Raw genomic sequence first — 24,006 nt, forward strand, 5'->3', positions numbered from 1 at the left:
TAAAATTTAATGTATAGATAGATCAATCAATGAATCAATCTCTCTCTTAAAAAAAAGAAAAGAAATGGGTGTCTCTCTGGCTCAGTCAGTAGAGTCTGCACCTCTTGATCTTGGGGTTCTGATTTTGAGCCCCACACTGGGTGTAGAGAACACATACAAATAAAATTTTTTAGAGAGAGGGAAACAAATGATAAGAGACTCCTAATGATAGAGAACAAAATGAGGGTTGATGGAGGGAGGTGAGCGGGAAAACCAAATACACTAAAAAACTCCAACTCTTGGTATCGAGGAGGGCACTTGTGATGGGCACAGGGTGTTACATGTAAGTGATGAATTACTCTATTCTACTCCTGAAACCAATACTGTATTGTATGTTAACTAACTACAATTTAAATAAAAATTAAAAAATAATAGGGGTGCCTGGGTGGCTCATGCAGTTAAGCCTCCAACTCTTGGTTTGGCTCAGGTAGTGATCTCAGGGTCGTGAGATTGAGCCCCACGTCAGGGGCTCCATGATCAGCAAGGAGTCTGCCTGAGATATTCTCCCTCTCCCTCAGCAACCCCAAACCCTTCCTCACTCGTATGCCCTCTCCCTCTCTCTCTCATAAATAAATAATCTTTTACAAAATAATAAAATCATTTTAGAAATAAATAAGGACATAAAAGTAGGCCTAGAACATTTTTAACAGAAAACACTTGAGGTTAATTCTAAACAACAGCCCAAGAACATCGAAATAATGTGTCAGATCAAAGAGAAAATTAGACTCAAACTAAGGGACTGAATATGTGAGAATGAGTGTGGGAGAAAAAAAAAATCATGAAAACTCCAAGGAGAAAGAAGACAAAGGACAGACAAAGGAAACGGGAATACATTGTGGCTTCCAGGTGCTCTAGGCACTTTTGCCCTCATGGACTCCTTCATCTATTAAAAAAAAAAAAAAATTATCGTTTACAATCATGTTTGTATAAAGGTCAATATAATATTAAGACATTTTTTTTTTACCCAGAAGTTCATTGTTTTCTTTGATTAAAAAAAAAGTGAAACATTCTTATGGTTCAGAAAGAATTGTGGGCCCCAGCCACTGTCTCTACTAGGCCTTAATTGGCCCTGAGAGGAGACAACAGAGCTCCAAAGAACAATAAACACGGCTCATCCAAGAGCCAACTCCTTCAGGCAGGTTCTTGTTTATCCTTGTGTTCCCAGCACCTCACTGGAATAAATCTGCATATTCTCCAAATACCCAGTAAATGCCTACTCTGCGCCAGACACTGTGCTAGATGCTGGGGACACAAAAAGAAGTAAGATGTTGCCCTTGCTTCTCTGTTGGTTCCAGTGTCCATGGGGCTATATCTATTAGGAATCTTTCATTTGCACCGGAAAACCAAATACACTAAAAAAGCTAAAACCAGGGCTAAACAAAAAGTGTGTTTATTAGTTGACATAAATGAAAATGTCTGTGACAAGTGCTGGGTTCCTGCCTGACTTAAATTAGGGATCAAGTGATCATAACAAAACCACCATGAATAGGGGCACCTGGGTGACTCAGTCAGTTCAGCATCTGCCTTTGGCTCAGGTCATGATCCCAGGGTCCTGGGATCAAGCCCCAAATCAGGCTCCCTGCTCAGCAGGGAGCCTACTCCTCCCTCTGCCTCTGCCACTCGCCTGCTTGCTCTCCAGAGCTCTCAGTCAAATAAATAAAATCTTTTAAAAATTAAAAACAAAACAAAACAAAAAAAACCATGAACATTAAGCTCTCACAGGCCTCGCATCATCCTGAGCATTTTATACATAATCCATTCATTTAACTCACAACAAACCTACAAAGGAGGTAGTGGGGATTTTTGCTCTGTTTTGGTTTGGTTTGCTTTGATATATAGCTGCATAATGGAGTATCATTCAGCAGTAAAAAGTAATGAAGTTCTGATATACTCTACAGTGTGCATGAACTTTGACTTTGAGAACAGTGGCTAAGTGAAAAACACCTATCACAAAAGGGTATATATGTATCATTCACTTTATACGAAATGTCCAGAATAGACAAATCTGTAGAAACACAAAGTAGGGGCACCTGGGTGGCTCTGTGGGTTAGAGCCTCTGCCTTCAGCTCGGGTCATGGTCCCAGGGTCCTGGGATCAAGCCCCGCATCGGGCTCTCTGCGAAGCGGGGAGCCTGCTTCCCTTCCTCTCTCTGCCTGTCTGTCTGCCTGCTTGTGATCTCTGTCTGTCAAATAGATAAATAAAATCTTAAAAAAAAAAAAAAAGAATGAAAGAAAGAAAAGAAACACAAAGTAGATAAGTGATTGCCAGAGACTTGAGGGAGCAGAAATGGGGTACAGGGTTTCTTTTGGAGTTTATGAGAATGTTCTAAAAATAAGAATGTTGATGCTTGTACAATTTCATGAATAGAAAAAAATCACTGAATTGTATATTTGAAAAAGGTGGACTTTATGGTACATGCATTATATCTCAATAAAGTTGTTAGTAAGAAAGAAAAATGTCATTCCAACACTCTGTCAGGCTGGTGGCTTCCAGATGGTGAGGCGAGTGATAGGACAAGTGGGTCCTGTGTTCATTTGCCCACAGAAGCACCTCTTTTGCTATAGTGTTTGTTGATCCTTAACAAAGTAGGGGATTTTATTAACTCTGTTTTGTCCACAAGCGAAGTGTGATATTCAATGTCTCTCCATTTCTCAACTCTGCCTTTCTGTGGGCAGGGTTTCTTCTCAAGTCTTCACAGTGACCCAAATTTATTAGTTATTTATGAGAGTAAAATGCACAAGAATTCTTAGTAGAGAATCAACAGGATTTGGTAACTCATTGCATGTAGGGATTGGGGTGGGGCGGGGGCAAAGGGCCAGATCTTTGGATGTTAATACCTTCTAGGTAAATACAGAAGAGAATATTGACTTTTGGGAAAAGCAGCACATAGTTTGGTATATGTTGGATTTAGTGTTTTGATGAGATACTCAGAGGAGTATACTTTTTTTTTTTTTTAAACAATATCTCAGGTCCTTCTAAAAAGGAAAAGTCACTTGAGAAACTTACACAAAAAGAAATAATATGGAGCTCCTGGGAGACCCAGTCAGTTAAGGTTCCACTCTTTGTTTCAGCTCAGGTCATGATCTTGGGGTTGTGAGACCGAGCCCTGCATTGGGCTCTGGCTCAGCTGTGAGTCTGTTTGATAGTCTCTCTCCCTCCCCTCATCCCTCTCCTCCCTCAATAAGTAAATAAATTTTAACAAATAAACAGAAATCATGTTGGAGGAAAGATCATTTCTCCTCAGGAAACTTCCTCTGTAATTACTACTACCCCTGCTGGGTTAGAAGCACCATTTGTATGCTCCCATAGCACCTTATATTTTTCTCATCATAGCATTTATTTAAAACTTTATTACAACTGCCAGCTTAATATAAGTTCTATGAGGGTTCTATTACAGTTCTATTACAAACCTGTCCATGTAATATATGATCCATCTCCATCACGTAGTACAACAAAGATAAAATGAATGACTAAATATAAAATCTTATTTAATCCTTTTGACAGAACTGGGAAAAGGAAATTATCATTCACCAGCAACGAAGCTCGGATATCTTTGACTATGAAAGCCATGCTTCTTTCCATGTACCTTGACACTTCCCTATTCAAAATTGGTATTAGTAAACTAAAACAATTCACGAAAGAATGGCCAAAATTTGGTAACAGATCACAAGGAATTGTTGAATAAACCAGTAATGTTTGGCCTGAGGAGATAGTGTGGAAGACGTTTTAGACGAGTCAGTCTTGTGTGGACTGCTGAAATTGGACTCCAAAGACATATCATAGAAATAAAGAAATTTTGTTTAACAGACATTGCTGAAGGGAAGCCAACCACCAATAGGAGAAACCACAAAAACAGATTTTGATCTCAGTACAAAGTTTCCTATCAGTCAAAGTTGCCCCAAAATAGAGTTGCTTGAGAGGTAGTGAATTCCTTGTCACCTGGCTTTTTTAAGCATTAAGGATTTATCCTTATCCAGCCAAGGATAGGCAGCAAGATGGTAGTGGATGTTGTGTTGGAAATGCAGGTAGGTTGGATGGCTTTTGGGTTCCCTTCAAAGCTTAGGTTATGTGATTCAATTCTCAATAAAGGAAAGGCAAAAGGATATCCAATACTTAAAAAGAGAAGAAATTTCCTACCCGGAATGTATTTTTATCCATGGAGGAGGAATACCACAACAGAAAATGGTCATACAAGGTTGAATAATCCTATCAATTATCTCCAACCCATTTCCACCATTCTATTTTGTAACACTTTAAGATCTTCGGCTTCCCATGTTGCAGAATGGAAAATGTTCTGACTAGCTAGCTAGAGTATGCTAGTTCACTTAGCATTTGGATTTTTCCAAGAAATTAATGAATCCAGCACTTCTGGGGTCAGTTATTGCAATCAGTGTCTCTCAGCCTAACCACACTGGAATCCCTAATAAATTTGCACTTATGGTCTGAAGAACTGAGAACCAAACTCTGAATTCTGGTAATCCACCAGTGTCCCCTCCCCTTGCTTAGTCACCTAAGTGCCACATACGCTGGAAGACAAGTGGGTACTCTGGGTCAGTCTCCACTCCGTTTAGTTTATAATATTAATAATCATAGCAATAGAGGTAATGATGGAGCTTGCAATGAAACAAAGAACTACTAAGAAATTAAGCTAGTTTTGTTTTAACTTGACTTTTTATTATTTCTCCTGTAGAAGCATCAACAAGGACTAAAAAATAATACCTGCTCCCAAGTGAGGCAAGACTTTAGGTTCCTAGAGGTCAGAGTCCAGACTCTGAGCCTTCATGTGCTTCCCAATGAGCTATCAAGACATCTTATGTAAGAAATGTGCAGTTAAGCTCTTAATTTTGTCTGAGTTGAAAGGAGGAAATTGGAATTGGGTATATTTCCAAGGATTTGGAAAAAGAACAAGAATTTGTTTTTCTTTGGGGATAGAGAACTGAGCCTGCTCAGACCAGCCCCTCCATGTTGGCACAATCTTGAAAGGAGTAGCTGCCAGGTACCTGAAACAGTCTACATCCTAAGGAAATGGATCCATTATAGAGCCAGCCTCCGTGGAAGGACCCCTGATTTAGGGGCACAGAGCTGGACAAGGAGACCTCTGGTGTGTTGAGACATCAACTAGGACACAGGTACCCCAACAGTGGCATCGTGTGGTCATAAGAAGCAATAGCAGCAGAGACATCCAAGGTCTGAGAGACCAGGAGATGGTTGGTGTGAACCTCCTGGTATACTTGTACAGTCTACGGAAGGAGAGGGAGCCCTAAAGTGATTGATGATAGAATTTCCACCAATCACGGCCAGTGGGGGTTTAGACTCTTCTAATTGAATCCATAAGAAAAAAAAATTTAAGTCACTATTGAATTCTCCCATTATATTCATTTATTTGAGAGAGAGCACTGGAGCACAAGGTGGGGGAAGCAGGGGGAGGGGGAAGCAGGGGGAGGGAGAAGCAGACACCCCGCTGAGCAGGGAGCCCTACTACAGGCGGCTCCCAGGACCCCAAGATCATGACCTGTCTGGTCCCATTTTAAATCTCCAAGTTGCTCATCTGAAGTACTCCCCTGCCCTGTCATCATCTGTATCCTTACTCTTTCTTTTTTTTTTCCTTCAGAGCCCATAACCAGAAAGCCCTTCTAGTTTATATGTTTGCATGTTTTTATCTGTCTCATAAATACAGTTGTTTATGGCCCAGTCTCCCCCTACATAATCCACAAACGCAGGGATCTTGTCTTTCTTATGTCCCACTATATCCCCAGCTCTTAAAACAGTGCCTGGCAGAAACTCCAAGTTCAGTAAATACCTGTTGAATAACTGGATGAATGAACCCAACTCTGCTCCAGGCACTTTACTAGACACTTACATAAATGAACCCTCCCAGCAGTCCAACAGGGGCTATCATTACCCCATTTAATAGATGAAGGAACTGAACTCTCCTGCCACTCCTGTTTTCCATCATTTATTTACCTTTTCCAAGAACAATGCCTTAAACATTCCTCACTTCTCCTCCTTTAGGTTAGGTTGTATCCCTCTGTCTTTCCTCTCAAAATAACACGTATAACAATCGCTATTCTCACATCATTCATGTTTGTATCTCCCTAAACTCTGAAATCCTTGAAGGCCTCAGGATTGTCATCTTGCTGTTCACAAGACATAGGATGGACCCAGAATACATGAGGTACTCAAAAATGTTTTTTTATGACAATAACTGAATGAATGGGCTGATGACCGGCTCCCATCCCCAGCTCATCTCCTCGCACTTCTCACTTCTTCTGTGATGCTCTTGCTTCACAAGGGCTTACTGTGGGCCAGGCATAGTATATGGTGTGGGGAATACAGAAATTAATAAAACAATCCCTAGAGCAGAGGAGCCGCAGTCTTTGGAACCGTGTGGGAAGAATAATGGCAAACAATCACCATGGGCAGTTAGTACTGAGGTGTGGGTGGTGCTGGCGGCAGGGCAGAGACGCACCTGGGCCTGAAACTGGGTTTCCTTGCTGGGTTTTGCATTAGAATAGAGATGAGAATGATAGCATGAAGCTCAGAGTAATTCAGTTGCAGAATGAGAGGGAGTGGCATGCAGTGAGGCTACAAAAATGGGCAGAAGTCAGATCACGAAAAGTTATGTTAAAGATGTTGAAGGAATATTTAAGAACTCACTTTATTCTGAAGGTGATGGGGAGCCACTGAAGGGTCTGAATCTGGAGAATGATGGGATCAGACAGGCAGTTCAAATAATAGGTGAAAGATAAGGCGCTGGGTCTCTAAAAAGAGGTCAGACTGCAGAGGTCAGAACAATAGGATAACTGTTTCCCCATGGGAGGGGAGTGCAAGAGAGGGAGAGGAACCCAGGAGGACTCCCAGGTCTCTGTGTGGAGGACGGTGCCATTCCTGAGTAACAAAAACACAAGAAGGAGCAATTTCAAATGACACATAGTAAGTGCCCAGTAATTATCTCTAAAATTGAAATTGGACTTAAGAGATAGATTGCTTGCTTTGGACACAGTGAGTTGAGGTACATTTCAACCACAGAGAGTGTGTGTGGCTGGTGGGAAAGGCTGGGGAGAAAATATTCACAGAGAAGTACCTGGAATGAGAAGGGGTCTGAGAATAAAGGAAAACCCAATCTTTAAGAGGAAGATAAGGGAGAAGAAACTAAGGGGAAACCCACTTGTTGACATTTACTGAGCACCAACAGCAAAAGACTATACTGGCTGCTTCTCCGGTAGTAAAGTGTTCTAGAAGCAGGTGGCCAACAGGGTATTTCTATGTGCCACTCATCAGAGCCCAAGATTCACTGGGAACCTAAGAAACGACTCAGTGATCTTTCTGAAGTTGAAGCCACATTCCAGGTTCTAACATCTGTCTTGGGCCTTGCAGGCTCCCCCCGCCCCCGCCCCGCGCACCTTCACATGGAGTCCGGATTAGGTGACGGTACTTTTATTGACAGTGGGGGCAAGCAGGTTAGAGTGGCTGCTCCTCTCTCAGAGGACAGTCTAGCCTCAAGGAACTGGGAGAGGCAAGTCAGAGTGGGGCTGTGGATGCAGGATTCACTCCTTATTTGGGTGTGAAGGCAGCATTCTGAAAGGGAGGATTTATTTTGGGACTGGGCATAGGCACCGGAGAGGCACCAGCCATTAGGCTGCGCTCTCTATTTGAAGCACTGCGGCTTCCGCTGCCCCAGGTCTCCCGGGATCTTCCTCGGTGTCCTGTGGAGGTTCTGACTCCAGGTTGGGCTCCAGCGCGGGCCTGGCGTCAGGCTGGCCATCAGCGCTCCGGCCAGGCCCAAGGCGAGGTGGCTTGACCGGCGTGGGCGTTGGTGCTGCAGGGCCTTTCCGGCCGGACAGGGCTCTTCGCAGGCTCTGTACCTTCTGCAACCCGGTGCGCCGCAGCCGCCGAGCCCTGGACTCCACGGGCTCCTCGTCCGAGCTCTCCTCAACTTCACCCTCAGGCTGCTCTGGGCCGGGCTCGGACTGGTCGGCTGGGCCTAAGGGCTCTGGCGCCTTCTGGAAGGCGCTGGCTGGGATTTCGGCCTCCTCCTGCATGTGATGAACACAGCGCTGACACTGGCAGTCCCCTACCCCGCGCAGCGGCATAAGTCTCACTCCATAACTACACCGGGGAACCCGCCCCACCCCTGGCCTCCGTAGCCCAAGTGGCAAAGCAAAGGGAGGCGTGGGAGAGTAGGGGGCAGCAGGGAGAGGGAGGAAGAGCTACTGGGCGAACTACTAAAGTTTGCAAAGTATGTGGGACCTGCTTACACAGGACGGTGGTAGCAGGGGCAAGAATCGGAGACAGAGAACTGTCGAACTGTCGCGGGACGCACTTCCGCCACCGTTCGGGGATGGGCTGCGACTTGGAGCAAATTCGGTGGACGTGGCCTGAGCTGAGCTGGGCGAACTCTGGTTGGCCAGGCTGGGTTCAGGGAATGGGGCAGCGTGGTGGGAAGTGGGTGCGGCTCTGGAAGTCCGCTCCGCCGGGTGGGGTAAGGAATGCGGGTGTGGTAGCCAGGCTGGGGACGGGAGGGAAGGAGGCCCCAGATGGTGGTCGGGAGGCGGGGGACGCCTAAGGTCACTGACCTTGAAGAGCAGGACGTGGAGCTTCCCGCGCGCCACGAGCAGTCCGTGGTTGGCCTCCAGCCGCTGCACCTGGGCCGCGCGGCGCACCGCGCGCTCTTGCGCGGCATCCGCGTGTGAGCCCACGCGCTCCGCCTTGGCCAGCAGCTGCGCCAGTGTGTTGCTGGTGGTATCGTGGCTGCGACTCAGCGCGCCCAGGCCGCTCTGGATGCGGCGCACAGAGCCCGCTAGGCCGCCCTGCCTCTGAGCCAGGCCCCCCTGCCGCTCCCGCAGCGCCTCCAGCATGGTGGCCAGCTTCTCCAGCAGCGTCACCACCGTCACGGCATGCACCGGGCCCCCAGCCGCTGCTGCGGACCCAGGCCCCGGCTCCAGCGCGCTCTCCCCCATGATCCCCGACCGTCCTGCCTGCTCTCCCTTCGGCCGCGGGCTGCACTCTGGGCTGGGGCCTCCTTTCCCCGGCTCCTCCCCAGCTCCAGCCGTGACTCAGGCAGGCGGAGCAGGCCCTCCCGGGAGGCGGGAAGGGGAGCGGGGGCGGGATGGCGGCGGCGGGGTCCTTCGGAAGTGCCCCCCCTTCTGCTGCTCCGCCCGGGGGGGCCTTTGCAGGGAAGCTGGTCGGCCTCGTATCCGCCCCCCTTCCCCAAACTCTCTCCCTGTAAGTTTGAATTCCCCTCCTTCGCCACAGTTCTCTGGTGTGCCTCTTTCTGGAATGTACTCCCACCACTGCAGAGGGTGAGCCGTGGAAAATTCTGTTGTGCACATCGAGTGGGTAGAGAAACTATGTAAGCACGGCACAAGGATAACCTGAGGGGCTTCCACAGCCACGGCCTTCGGCCTCCCACGCCCCTGAGGACTGTATTCGTGCCCCCCGGGGTTGGGCGCGGTAGGCAGGGAGGCTGTGCGATGCTACACATACAGACTCAAGACTGTTTAGGGTGTTGGCCTCGCTTCCTGACCACACTGGCTGCTCCGTGCGCACCGGCAGGCGGGGCATCCTCTGGTATTTTCCAAATAGTCATCGCCAGGGTTTAGCCACAGGCCTCCTTTACTGCCTCTCTAGTTCTTACTGTTGGGTAGCTTTGCCCTGTTTTCTTTCTTCTAGTTGTCATACCTCCCTTTTTTTGGTGCTTCAGTGGTAAAGCCCCAGCCACACCTAGCTCTTACACCCTAAGCCTGGAGGGCAGGCAAGACAGCTCTTCCTTTGAACCCTTAAAAGGGTTATTGTAGGTGCTGGTATGTCTTTGTTTCCGTGCAGGTTGGTTGTGGCTCCCGCCTGGAGTTTGTTTGTTTGTTTGTTTGTTTAATTTTCTCTAGAAATAGCTGAGAATATCTGCAAAGGATGAAGAAAATTTGAAACTGCTGCTGTAGAGGGAGAGAGTGTGTCCCTAGAAGGTCCAGTTACGGTGGCTCATGAATTGGTTAATGCCATCAGATTGGAAAATACCCTCTCCTGTCTTTAGCAAAATGTGGTAAACTGACTATAGGCTCAGGAGTCCAAGCAATCCATTGATCCTGACCCCTCTCCTTACCCAGTCTGTGAGGGCCACTTGATAACTATGGAAGAAACCATAACTATCACTGGGCATAGTTAATGCAAAGGAGCTGCAGTCTGACACAAAAATACCCCAGAGGATGGCAGCTATTGCCAGATTTCCGGGGATGCTAAGTTGATGACTGACTTCTACAAACAGGAGGTTATGGAGCTTGAGCCCTGTGCTTAACACCGAGGAAAGACTCCCTTCGCTGTCTCTACCATTGGACGTTCCATCTGCTCAGACAGACCCATCAGGATGTGCCAGATAAAATGCTTTCAAACCAGGGGAATAGAAAACCCAGTTTAGTTCTTAGAAACAAGAAACCCAATCTGCACCTAATTGGAAAAGCCCATTGTAGAGTGATGATTAAATGTAGGTCAGTCACAGCTTCAAATCTAGTTCTTTACCGTTCTCTCAACCGTGCAGCTTCATTTCAGGAGTCAGCTTTATCCCCAAACTAGGCATAAGGAGGCTACAGCAGTTTCAGGTCTTATATCAGTATACAAGGTCAGGAGAAAAGAAGGGCCCATCTTAAAATTTAGGACATCTGGGGCACTTGGGTGGCTCAGTGGGTTAAGTCTCTGCCGTCAGCTCAGGTTGTAGTCCTCAGGGTCCTGGGGTAGAGCCCCTCTCTCTCTCTGCCTGCCTCTCTGCCTACTTGTGATCTTTCTCTCTCTCTCTCTCTGTCAAACAAATAAAATCTTTAAACAAATAAATAAAATTTAGGACATCTATTTCCCAGAAGCCTCCCAGAATCCACTTGCCTTCTACTGGGTTACATGGCCATTCCAGAACGAAATTATATGGCTAGGAAAGTATCCTGCATTGGTAAGCTTTAGCCTGGGTTCCTTCACCCAGCGGTGACAAGAGAGCTGAAAATTACATTTTAACAAATTAGGCCTACTTCTTGCCCTTCCCTAGAAACATGGATGGTATGGGAGGAAAAGTGGATATCTCAGCACTGCTAGAATTAGTCAATTAAAATTATCTTCTAGAGAAAGGCTGTGAAAGAATCATCAGCTTTGAGGAGTAATGCTAAAGGAGTCCAGTGCATTTAGAAGCAAGACTACATGGATAGGTATTTTTAAAGACCTGCTAAATCCCTCTCTGGATATGCAGAGCAAGGAGGAGCTTAAAACTTAGCAATAAAGCTACTGATGATTCTATGGGTCTCTCTAAAACCTTAGGTATAAAAGTAATAGGAACTGACTGATGTTGGAAAAGTGAAGCCCTTGAGATGGATAAAAATAACTTGAGGCAACCCAGAAGAATGCTCTGAGTTAACAAAGCCCAGACTGATAGAAATTATGGTCGTGTAACCTTGATCATGGAGTATCCAAGAAGAAACCATGTTGCAGTTTCCAATTAGGATAAGGAAAAAAGAAAACAAAGATGCAGAATGAAACCCTCTAAGGCAGTGTAACCTGATCTTAAAGACTTCTGGGGTGTGGCTGCAACTACTCCCTCAAACTCCTTGGTGTGGGCTTGAAAAGTAGAAACCCACTGGAGTAGGTTTTTTTGTGTCTCCTGAAAAAGGTATGTTCAAGTCCTAACCTCTGATGCCCATGAATATGTTCTTATTTGGAAACAGGGTCTTTGCAGATGTAATCAAGTTAAGAGGAGATCATACTAAAGAAACAGAGGACCTTAATCCAATAGGAATGGTGTCCTTATAAGAAGACATGAGGGGAAAAAAAAATAAAAAGAAGAAGACATGAGGCACACAGAATGCCATGTAATAACGGAGACAGAGACTGGAGTTACGCTGCCAGAAGCCAAGGAATGCCTGGAGAGACTAGAAGCTGCAAGACACATTCAGAGTTCTTCCCTAGAAGCTTTGGAGGGAGCATGGCCCAGCAACACCTTGATTTCAGACTTTCAGCCTCCCAGAACTCTGATAGAATATATTTCTGTTGTTTTAAGCCACAGATTGTGGTAATTTAATAACCCAGGGAAACTAAGATATCCATTAATTAATCACCATCATTTCACAGTATCCCTTTACATAGGTTGCTCCCCTCAATGGCCTCCCCAGTTAATTCTGTGGGAAGTATGAAATTCTCTGCAGGAAAAGTTAATAGAGCCTGAAGACACCTTGCAGATGTAGACAATTAAATTAACAGTTGCCCAAATATAACGGATCTTGCAAAAATTTGTGGAATGCCATGGTGGTAGGGCCAACACACCCTTTAAAATCCTGAAACAAGGTTGGGGCACCTGGGTAGCTCAGTGGGTTAAAGCCTCTGCCTTCGGCTCAGGTCATGATTCCCAGGGTCCTGGGATCGAGCCCCGCATTGGGCTCTCTGCTCCTCAGGGAGCCTGCTTCCTCCTCTCTCTCTTCTGCCTGCCTCTCTGCCTACTTGTGATCTCTGTCAAATAAATAAATAAAATCTTAAAAAACAAAAACAAAACAAAAAACGAAATACACTGGCCCATCCCCTTCCTAGAATTTGGCATACTATGGGGAAAAAATGGCTCTATTTAAAAAAAAAAAAAAAGAAAGAAAAGAAAATCCGCTGTACTTTTCACAGGGCCTAGAATATACTGCTTAACAAAGATCTGCTCACAGACAGCTCTCTGTCTCTGCCAATATCAAGAACAGTTGGATATTCCCTTCACTTTCAATGAGATGAGGGTAAAAGGAAATCTCTGAGAGCTACAGAACAGGTTATGGTGACTCAGGTGGTATCATTCTGCATCCTTGGGTTTTTTTTTTCTTCTTTTCTCAGCGGTCAGGTGCCCTACTATATGATGTTCCAAAAATCCCCTGAAACAAAAGTGGCAGAGTCACTGAAAGAGTAAGCACCATCAGTTTTGGGGACCAGCTACAAGGAATCCGACAGACAGATTAAGAAGTAGTGGCACTTAAGCCTGCAACAGGTAGGAAAGCGTATGCAATAATTACCTCCCACAACAACAAAGAACAGCTGCTAATGGGGTGTTTGGGTTTTAGAGTTGGCATATGCTCCACCTTGGAATTCTTACACATTCCATCTCTTGGATTATCCAAAAAGGCCACATACTTTGAATAGGGTTCAGAGAAGCTTTGGTAACTGGCCCTGCCCAGGTCACAAGTCACAGTCTGGCCAGTTCTACCCCTGGTGCCCTGTAAGTCAGAAAGAAAGATAAGACCTGAGGTCTCTGTAATTTCTGCCTCTCTCACAGATGATTTGGGGCAGGGAGGGAAAGAGGCAGATCCAAGCAGGAAAAATATAGCAGAAATACGTGGAGTTTTAGATTAAGGCAATGCTTCCAGACTCTGAGAATTATGTTGTTTTTGAAAAACAACTGATTGTGATTCTACCACAAAAGCTAGTGGAAAGATTCACTGGAGCTTGCAGGGCTGTTTTGTAAATGGGAATGCTCTGTCTCACGTTGCAATACAGACTAACAGTCTTTAATTATTAAATGGGTCAGGGGGATCTAAGAAAGGATGAGGGATAGCTATGTTAGTTAATCATACAAGAATCATCCATGACCCTGAACCTCACCTTCAGCTGCCCAGACAAACTGGGGCATCCTTCAGGGACTTAATTCTTGAATCAAAAGTAACAATGTGCAACACAGGCAGAACCATGCATTTAACAGGGAATGACCCTCAGTGGACAGGCACTACCTTCCACCCTTTGTCATAGACATCCTGTCTACGGAAGGGGTAAGGCCATTCTACACAATGACGGAGCTCTGTGTCACTGGCAATTAAGAGAGCTGTAAGTTTGGGGCAACAGGAAGTAAGAATCTGAATTGAATCCAGAAATCAAAATCCCCAAATGGGTGGAAGATCCTGGAATGGTATACTATAACCAAGAGGTTTGGGGATGCCTTTTTATAAAAATCAGGCATGCTATTAAATCAAACCACTATTATTTTCTCATATTTTTGGTGAGTTGAATAGCATCCCCAAAAAAGTTATGTCCAAGTTCTAAACTCTGATATCTGTGAATGTGACCTTATCTGGTAGTTGAGTCTTATCAGAGACCATCCTAGTTTTAAAATGGGTCCTAAATCCAGTGAATGGTGCCCATGTAAGAAAAGGAGAAAATACAGCTACAAAAAAGAAAAAGGTGTTATGCAGATTGAGACAGAGATTGGAAAGCAGTCACCAAAAAAATGAACACTGAGGATCGCCAGCAGCCATCAGAGATTCTCCTTCCAAACCTCCAATGGTGTGTAGCCCTACCAACACTGATTTGGACCTCTGCCCTCCAGAACTAGAAGGGAATAAATTTCTATTGTTTTAAGCCACTAAGTTTGTGGACATTTGTTATGGCAGCCCTAGGAAACCATTATACAGAGAGACACCTACCAAAAGGATTAGGGGCAGAAAAATGTTAACAATGAGGTAAATCAGTATGCCACGGATGGATGTTTTGGCTGAGGCACATCCGAGTACCACACACCTGGGATGAGACCGAGGTTGGCAGAAGCCCACGGTTCTGGAGTATGTGCCAACAGTCAGGACGTGGGAGTTGAGCTTTTCCTGCAAAAATGTCCTGGGACATTCCAAAAGGCAAAAAGCCTAGAACAATTACTGAATAGACTCTATTGAACCTCCTTCTGTAATTTGAGGAACTCAGTGGGCTCTGACAGGGAAGGCCTTAGCCTCGCCTGGATCTGAGCTTGCATTCTTCACCAAATAACCACAGAGCCACCAACAAGCCACTGCAACCCTCTACCTTCAGCTCTATGGCCTTTCTCAACTACAGCCTCTGATCCATGACCATATTCTGCCACCCACATAATAAAGGACAGGGCAGATTGTTAGGGAATGGTGTGCCCTACCTCTCACAGGGCAGCCCTTTAGACAGAGAGATGCGATGGGGCCTGGAGGACAGGCTGCACTATGATGCCATGGGCGGTGATTCAGACCAGTGGCGACTACCAGGAAACTCTGTATAGTTGGGGTCCTGTAGCCACATTTGTCTTAGTACAAAGACACACACCCCCACCCCCCGTTTATCTCAGGCTGGGCCCAAGGAAGGAGAAGCCATTATGAGCCACCCAGAATCTATCACAACTTGGAAACAATGTGGCTTATAAGATTCAGCACTGCATGAGTTGGTGGTGCTTAGTTGTAAGATTTTGTTTGAAAAATAACTCATTTGTTTGGTGTCTAAAAAAGGAGAGAGTTGCTAATCAATTCAGCTAGGGAAGTGAGAGAAGTAAGCTTTACCCTGGCAGAGAACAGCCTTGGCTCTGTCATCCCATCCTGCTCGAAGGCAACTGGCATCGTTTAGCAGTACTGCGCAACACAAAGTACCCTATTAAATATTTCTTATCCTATTCGGATCCAGTGGATTCTAGAAGCAGAAGAGAAAGCTCTCAGAACCAGACTGTATGAATAATCATTTACCAACCCAGCCAGGTATGGCAGTGGTGAGGCTCTGAAAAGGGTAACCATGTTTTGATAGGTCTGCAAGCTTACACACTTACTCCAAGAGTGAGAAGGATCCCTAAGACTGATGAGATTGTCCTTGAGGCTGGTACCCCAGCTTTTTGGTATCACACCCTGTCCTGTAAAATGGGATAGTATCACAGTACTGCACTCAATCTCATGGAGGTAATATACTATACAAAATGAGTCCACTGCCAGCTAATTAATTTGCCTGTTTGTGGGAGCTGCAGATTAATCATGACTCCTCCTTATTGTGGGGAGTTAGATGAAGGAAATATTAATTGAACCATCAGGACATAAGGGTTAAGACAACCTGTTGTCACCAAGTTACATCTAAGCCACATCTAAGCTCTCTCACCCCACAGGGGTACCCAGGGCTGCTTCAGGCCCTGGACTAAGTAGTGAGACCAGGGGGAGGAGATGGGGCTGGTCTTGGAGGCACGAGAGTCAGCCAAAGTTCAGTTAGCTTGGAAGCTAATGTAGGTGGGGGATGCAAGAGGGGACTGGAGCGGTCCTACTGATATGGGCTAGAGATTTATGTTTAAAAAGAAAGAAAGAGGGAAAGGAAAGAAGGATGGTCATAGGTGGGGCATGGGGTCGGGGGACAAAGAGGAAGGCAGGAAGGGTGGGGGAGGGGAGGGGGAGGGGAGAGAGAGAGTGGGAAAAGAGAAAGAAAAAGGAAATATTTACTGTCTAATACTCCCATGACTGGAAAATTTGTGCAATATATTGAGGAAACCATATACTTACATGGTTCCAACTAGAATAAGAAAGTTTATAAAAATAGAGAACTGTAACTTCTGGATGCTACTGTACTTATAAAGGTGGTAGAGTTACAATGTAAATCCTCCAACAAAGAATGGAAATTGTTCCTTGCAATTAAGTTAAGGGTTGAAGGACTCTTGGGAAGTCAGATAAGAGTGCCACCTGGTAAAGCGTAATACCAACAATGTGATCCAAAACCCGTTTTCCTAGATTTGTCTTGGGATTTCTCTAGCCTGGCACTGTCCAACATGACAGCTACTAGCCACATGTTGCTGTTTAAAAATTTAAATTACAAGTAAAGGGAGCACCTGGGGTCCTCAGTCAGCTAAGCATCTGATTCTTAACTCAGGTCTTGATCTCAGGGTGGTAAATTCAAGTCCCACTCCCAGTGTGGAGCCTGTGTAAAAAAAATAAAAATAAAACAAATTACAATGAAAATTAAGTCCCCAATCACACAACCCACATTTCAAAAGCTTAACATCACATGTGGCAAGTGGCTACTCTACTGACCTACACACCCCTAGTTAATACCACCCCTAGTGAATTAACTAGTCTAGTTAATACTATGGGGGTGAATGAGCCACGCCAAATGCTACCAATAACAATAACACAGGTTCCTCTGAGAGATGACACAAAGAAATCTTTCATTTCACTTGAAAGCCAAATCCTGCAGGAGATGATCAGTGTGAATGAAATCACAAAGCATTAGTGGAGAAATTTCCTCCATCAGTGTTTGGGACCATTTCAAATTGGTAGAGAAGGATACATTCTGGAGTACTTTCTGGAATGCTTCAGGACCTGGATCAGCACTGCCAAAAATATATACTTTTCAACATGGTTTACCTTGATGGTGGGAATATTCTTGTTTTAATTATTTATTTATTTATTCTAGAGAGAGTGTGAGTGGCTGGGGCAAGGGAGAGGGGGAGAGACCCTCAAGCAGTCTCCACGCTGAGTGAGGAGCCCAACTCAGGGCTTGACCTCACAATCCTGAGATCACGACCTGACTCGGACACTTAGTGACTGCACCCCTCAGATGTCCCTATTATTGTTGATCTTATCCTTTTGGGGGAAGTATTGTCATAACTGTTGAAGTCAACAAGATCCCTTCTTGTAAAAATGCTCAGGATGTTCACTGCAAGACTGCCTCACCCTGGAAAAGGGAGGTGAGGGTTATGAGAAGGATGAACATGTTTAGATTGGAGCATGCAGTTTTGAGTAAAAAAGTAAATGTGACCTTGCACCTACCCACAACTGGTTACCACAGATATTTGTGTTCTTAGTTTTAGAACAAATGCTAAGCACCCAAGAGCCTGGAATACGAAGGTGCCCAATACAGATTTGTTAATTGAAGAAAACACAAAATTTGCTTTGCTAAGCAAATAAATTGTGCTTGCAATGACAGCCTTAGGAGTAAATGTGTTCATGAGAATTAAGTGCCTGCTTCTGATTGGCAACCTGGGGACAGAGAGACCAGTGAGAAGCAATGACAGGAATGGGGGAAACACAGCACATGGGCTGAGTTTGGTCACAGGCCAGGACTACGGTGTTTGGAGTAGTGAACCCTCCTGCTGGTGTCATTGATGCTGCCTGGCATTACCCGGAAGCCAGCTCACCTGTCCAAGAGGAGTCCCCATCATATGCATTGCCAGATGTGCCCACCCTGAAGGAGAGCCTGTAGACTATGGTGATACCTCAACAACAAAATTTGAGAAAGGAAAGGAAGGAATGTGCTGCTTTGCTTTGTGTCCATTCCCTCCCCTGAAATAACCCTTTGCTTAGGCTCCTCATAGGACTTGCTTTGTTTTATCTATGCAATGAGTGAAGGGGAGGCAGAGATAAGCTTTCTCTATGGCTGAACAATTTAAGCCCCTCCCCCCATCATGATCCCAGGTTCAATCTAGGACCTGAGCCTCTATAAGATGCCTCAAGAGGCCAACACATAGCGTCTTGGTTGAAACCAAAAGCAATAACCATTGGGAAACCCTGGCTTCCCCATGTAGTGCACAAACCTTGTGGGACCTGGATCTTGGGGGAAGGGGTGCATAGAAAGACCTCCTGACACAACTCTCAGAAAGTGGCACATACTAACCAAGTCTTTGACTGAAGCTCGTGATCCTCAGGTGAGGAACTCCCTCTCACATCCTTCCAGTCAATCAAGGACCATTAGAATGAGAGGGCAAAGTAAATTGGAAAGATTTGAAATGTCAAATGTTACAAGGAAGAGGGAAAGAGAGAGGAGAAGTTGGTTACGACTAGAATTAAAAACTCAGAAGACAGATTGAGTTAAATATTACGAGGCCACTTGGGTGGCTCAGTTGGTGAAGCACTGGACTCTTGGTTTTGGCTCAGGTCATAATCTCTAGGTCCTGGGACTGAGCCCAGTGTCAGAAGATCATCGAGGCCAGCATCAGGAAATGAGCCATACCTTGGTCTCCATGTGCAGCAGGGTGTCTGCTTCCCTTCTCCCCCTCTCTCTCTGCCCCTCCCCCGGCACTCTCTCTCTCAGATAAATAAAATCTTTAAAAAGCATATACAAAATAAAATAAAAATAAGCTAAATTTAAATAAAATCCCATTGCAGCTGGATGAGAAATTGATGGTTGAATTTTAGAAGTAAAACTGATCTTTAATTTGTCTATCCTCTATAGTGCATTTCACGTAGCCTAGGCTCTTAACCAGTACTTACACTGCTTACAGTTTCTTTACTAGGTGAACTGACCCAAATATTCATACCAGAAGAGTTTGAACCCTTGGTGAATTAATCTAGAATTACGCTAATATTTTAAGTAACCTTTACTACCAGACATGGCAGAACAAGAAGTCATGCCAGGGGATCCTCACATTCTACCCATAAATCTTCAGGCCTGTATTATATTGGGTGCTACTCAGGTGTCACTTTTTTGCAATAAGCAGAAGACCACTCAAGCTGGCCAGGCTTCACCACACTGCTCTGCCCAGGATGAAAGAATCTTTGCCACTTGATACCATGCGGCAAAGCTAGAGAGTATGCACACATTCTTTGAGGCTCTATTGCTTGCAAACCTACTTGACAAAACCCCTTTCTCTTCTAGACAAGGTTCAGTTGGTTGCAAGGAACAGACACTATCTTGGTTAATATAAATGAAGGTGGGTTTATTATAAAAGAATTGGCAGCTACCCCAGCTCCCAAAGAAGACTACTGAAACAATTTATTGAGTCTGGAGCCCTTCCTGAATTACCAAGAGGGAGGAGCCATTAAAGGATAATATAGCTTATTTATTCTTTCAATAGCTTCCCAGGCAGAGCAGGAAAGAAACCAGACCTCTTTTCTGAACAATAATGGGGCCCACTCACTCTGGGAAAAAGGCGAGATGTCCTTCTAATTGAGGAAATATATCCTTTTTCAATATGAGTCTAGATTGTACTCTCTAAAAATTAATGTCTGTTCCTGGGAGCAGTAGATGAGCTAATATAACAATTCTATTAATCAAATGAACTGACATGATTGCTGCTCACACATATAGGAATATGGAAAAGGAAATCTGGCCAGGAAGACCTAAATCCACAACCACTACAGACTCAGGAGTTCTTCCCTCCCACGCACCACCTCCTCCCCTATACGCACAGTTCTGCAAGACTTGGGTGACAACAGGCTTCATTTTGAACTAGCTTAATGTCCTTGAGGCTCCCCTCAAGGCAGTGAGACTTGGAATTGGCGCAGTGAGACTAGGAATGTTGGGCTGGGGTAAGGATGGTAAATTTGGAGAGAGAGAAGACCCAAGAAGTGAGATCCCTTCCTATGACTGGTCTGGAAACTAGTGGGGTTTCAAATGGGACAAATTTTAAAAGGAGGCCCGAGAAGAAAAAGTTATCCAGCTAAAATCCAAGGAGTCTGAAGGATCTGGAACTGTACATAGCATCCCTTTGAGAACTAAAGAAAAAGTCTCAAAAAAAAAAAAAAAGTTAGGAGCACTATATCCTTCCCTTCTTTGACACTGACTCTCCCTCCTGAAATTGCTTCAACTCTTCAGTGAAGAAACCTGCACATAATCACTTAGGCTGCTGGTAATTTGGGAGAGACAAGAGGAAGAGACCTGTGAGGGGAAGGAAGATCTGCCCCAAACACCTCTTCCTTTGAGGTCGTGGAGAGAGACCCAAGTGAGCTGTAACAAGGAGCTCCTGGTGGTGACACGCTACCTGAGGGCAGGGGGACATAACTATGATGATAGGATAGCCTGGCAAAGATGACAAATTTGAGGAGCAATATGATCAAAGCTTTGGGGTCTTTGTGTCGATTACAGGACCCTGCCTTCTAAAAGAGGAAGTGAAGGACGCTCACATCCCAAGTGACCAATATCATCAGGTTAGTTAGTTCTAAACCTCGGTTTCAAGCCCAAAGTTCTACACACTCTGATCTACTTCTATACACTCTCTCTCTCCCTCAGGGCTCCTATACTCCCTTGGGCTGCCTTCATTCCTCCAAATGAATCTGGGTGTCAAGCACAATCCCTTCATCAGTCTTCGCTAAGAACACTGACAACTTCCTGTTTCAAGAGATCAGAACTCTAAAGTTTCAGAGGGTTGGCCATGGGAAATTTAACACCAACATCACAAACTCTACCCCACACACTCTGACTCTCTTTCTTCCTTTTCTCTCCAGACTAAGAAAATGCTTTTCCTTGCTCCAGCCAATGTTTTGTCCATACTCAGATTCCTCGGCTTCTCAGCTTCTACCCCAAGTGAGCCTATCATGAAAGTTCTTCCAGAAAACTAACAGTGCTGTCTCATCAGCAAGTCCAGTGAGTACAATTCCTTCCATATCATCAACCTAGGGAGAATTGACTATCTCACTGACTGTAAGATCAAAAAAAAAAAAAGCCTGTGGGACTACAATAAGAAGGTCAGAGAGCCCATCTTCTGCCTCTGATTCTCAAAGGTCTCCTGATCGTTTATCTCTCCCCACATCTGTGTGCTTGGTCCATACTCCTTTCCTGAAGCTGAGTCTCTATGCCTACTTATCAGCAAGGCACAGGGCCAGAAAAAGGCTCTCCCAATCCAGCTTAAGCACCTACTATCAAATGATTAAAGTCACTGTGTCTTAGGAGAATTTCCTGAAAGATAAAGAGAGTGAGCACCTAACTGACAGCTTTGGGTCAGGCCCAGTTAGCTATTGCCCAGGAGTGAGGGAATGAGATGAATACAGTAAATATGGCCAACTTTTTTTTTAAGATTTTATTTATTTATTCATTTGAGAGAGAGCAAGCGAGCATGAGTGGGGGTGGGGGCAGGTGCAAAGGGAGAGGGAGAAGCAGACTCCCCAGTGAGCAAGGAGCCCAATGTGGGACTCCATCTGAGGACCCCAGGATCACGACCTGAGCCAAAGGCAGGTGATTAAACAACCGAGCCACCCAGGCGCCCAATATGGCCAACTCTTAATATGACCTGTAGACAAGGCAGGCACAGAAGCTTATCTAACACAACTAGCTAGTCCATTTATCATTGGTGGTTGCTGTAGAGTTTAAAGGCTCCAATAAATATACCCACCCCATTCTCTGTCTGAGTTCTTAATCAATTGAGAAATAATGCAAAGGAATAAGGTAAGTGAGAGGTCAAAATAACAACACTACTGATAAGTTGATATTGATAGATGTGGCTTTATCATTTAGTAATTGGACTTCTTCATCCTGAACCCCAGGATTAGGGAAACTAGCCCACCCATTCATAGATTGTACAAGAAAACTGTAGCTCTCCCTACTCCCCACCTACTCCATCCTCTACCCCATCCAGGGAAGACCCCTTTTTAAATTTTACTTCATGGAGGAGGAGAATGGAACGTGTATATCCAGGGGGAGTCTGGCTAAGAAGAGCCAGAGGAGCTGTGTTGAGCATACCCAACTCCTTCTTTTCAAATTTATCAGAGAAATAACCACTTTGCCCCAGGTGGTTCAAATTAAAAATCAAATCTGAATCTGGTCAAATCTCTGGATCTAACTACTAATCCACCAGCAATATATGAGACAAAGAAACATTTTTCAGTATATCTAAGCAATCTATGCCTACTGTGGGACCTCCTGCAGGATAAATAACTCAGGTTCCTCAGCTAATAAATTTTAAAGAAAAATAAAGGTGGAAGATAAATGTATAGATAAAAAGAGATCTACAAAACTTATAAACTAATATTAATGATTGTATCTTATTTGGACTCTGATTCCAAAAATAGGCTAAAAAAATTATGACATAATCTGGGAAATTTGCAGGCTAATTGAATTTTTAAATGCTAACTGAACATTAAATAATATTAAGGAAAAAAGTTTGAGTGTCATACTGGCTTTGTGCTTTTTTTTTTTTTTTAAGTGTTTTGAATTCCCATGCAGTTGCAGGTACTGGAGTCAAAAAGTGGTAGAGTTGAACTGGAGTGTTCGTGGCTACTGATCTCAGTAGATAAACAGATAAAGTCAATAGAATATGTTTGGCATACAAAAAAGTAAACTACAACTTTATAATTTGCTCACACTATGATCTCTCGTTTTGAGAAGCTGCCTCTTAATGGTTTCCTAAATTTAGTATCCTTTGAAGGAGTCATTCCAGTCAGCTCTGAAATCTGGACTTTTTTTTTAAATCTCTTTCTAGATTTATTTAAGATCTAATCACTGTTTCTGAGCTAATAAAAATTCAGACATCTTACTCTGTTCTTATACCTTCTTTAAGAGTGATGGACCTAGATGCATCTCCTTTTCCCATCTTTATTCACCCATCCTGGTCTTCTTAACATGGGGTGAGAGGAGGTTAGTCTTTCCATGGTTCCCTTTCTTGGGTAGGGTAATTTCAAAATGGCATTATTTTGGATAAGGTTTGGAGCAATAATACAACTGACCAATAATACAACGGTAAACAATTGTTCTGCATGCCCCATGTCTAAAAGGCTCATATTAAGAAGGGTTTCAGCTACTCCTGTTGATTAGGACAGTGCAGCCCGCCAGCATCTCTGTGTGGTCCCTACATGGCCCACGCACAAATGCTAAGTCTAACAGCTGTGTGTTTCAAGGATAAACGGCAGCCATTACACCCAAGGCTCTCATTTTTACTGTGGCTGTGCCTTTTCTCAGAGCAGTGTGACCAGCAGGTATTTGCTAGATTCTGTGTAGCAGGCACCTGCTGAGGCCAGTGTCAGCTAAGCCATCCCTCCCTGCCCCAGCCCTCGGACCCTGGCCCAGGGTGGTATCTGTCTCAATCCTGCTGTTATAAATGTTGAGGCCACCTACTTGCGTGGAGCAGACGACTTTGGCTGAAGGCAGGAATGGCCTGCCCCTGCATCCTAAAGCCAGCCCACCACCCTGCCTCTATCAAAACAGATCCTTACCTTTGGATAAAGTCCTGAGAGGCATGAGGACCCACCAAGGGGAAGACCCCATATATCTGGCACCAAAAACCTAAAGTTGCCCATCCAGTTACAACTGATAAAAACCAACTGCCTCCATAAACAAGCCAACCCCATGGCTCCACACAAGCGACCACAAGCCACACGGTCACGAACGCATGCTTACTAAAGTCCGTACCTCAAGCTGTGGATCCTGACCTCACCAGAAGCCTCTTCACATGTTAGTTAGATCCCCAAATTCTATTCCCTGTTTATTTAATAAGGCTTCCAATCCAGTGAAATTAGGTCTTGAAGTTCTGTGGATCTTTAGTAAATAACCCCCCACTTTTCCTCTCCCCAGCTC

At 44.7% G+C, this 24,006-nt stretch overlaps 1 protein-coding gene across 4 annotated transcripts in view; it reads right to left on the reverse strand.

The window, feature by feature from the left end:
• Positions 1–7,460: 7,460 nt before the first annotated feature.
• CAVIN3 (caveolae associated protein 3) overlaps positions 7,461–24,006 on the reverse strand; it is a 48,061-nt gene continuing 31,515 nt past the window's right edge. For 3 of the 4 annotated variants that reach the window (XM_082749108.1, XM_082749107.1, XM_082749106.1), the window contains exons 3-5: positions 16,613–16,701; positions 8,616–9,939; positions 7,461–8,075 (exon numbers count right to left, since the gene is read on the reverse strand). In XM_082749108.1, the coding sequence (XP_082605234.1) occupies positions 7,674–8,075; positions 8,616–8,999 (786 nt within the window). In that variant the 5' untranslated portion in view covers positions 9,000–9,939; positions 16,613–16,701 and the 3' untranslated portion in view covers positions 7,461–7,673. Of the gene's footprint in view, positions 8,076–8,615; positions 15,229–16,612; positions 16,702–24,006 lie in introns of those variants that run through there. The other variant, XM_082749105.1, reaches the window with a different exon arrangement.

This window comes from Mustela nivalis (genome assembly GCF_964662115.1).
Source record: "Mustela nivalis genome assembly, chromosome: 9".
Lineage (NCBI taxonomy): Eukaryota > Metazoa > Chordata > Mammalia > Carnivora > Mustelidae > Mustela > Mustela nivalis.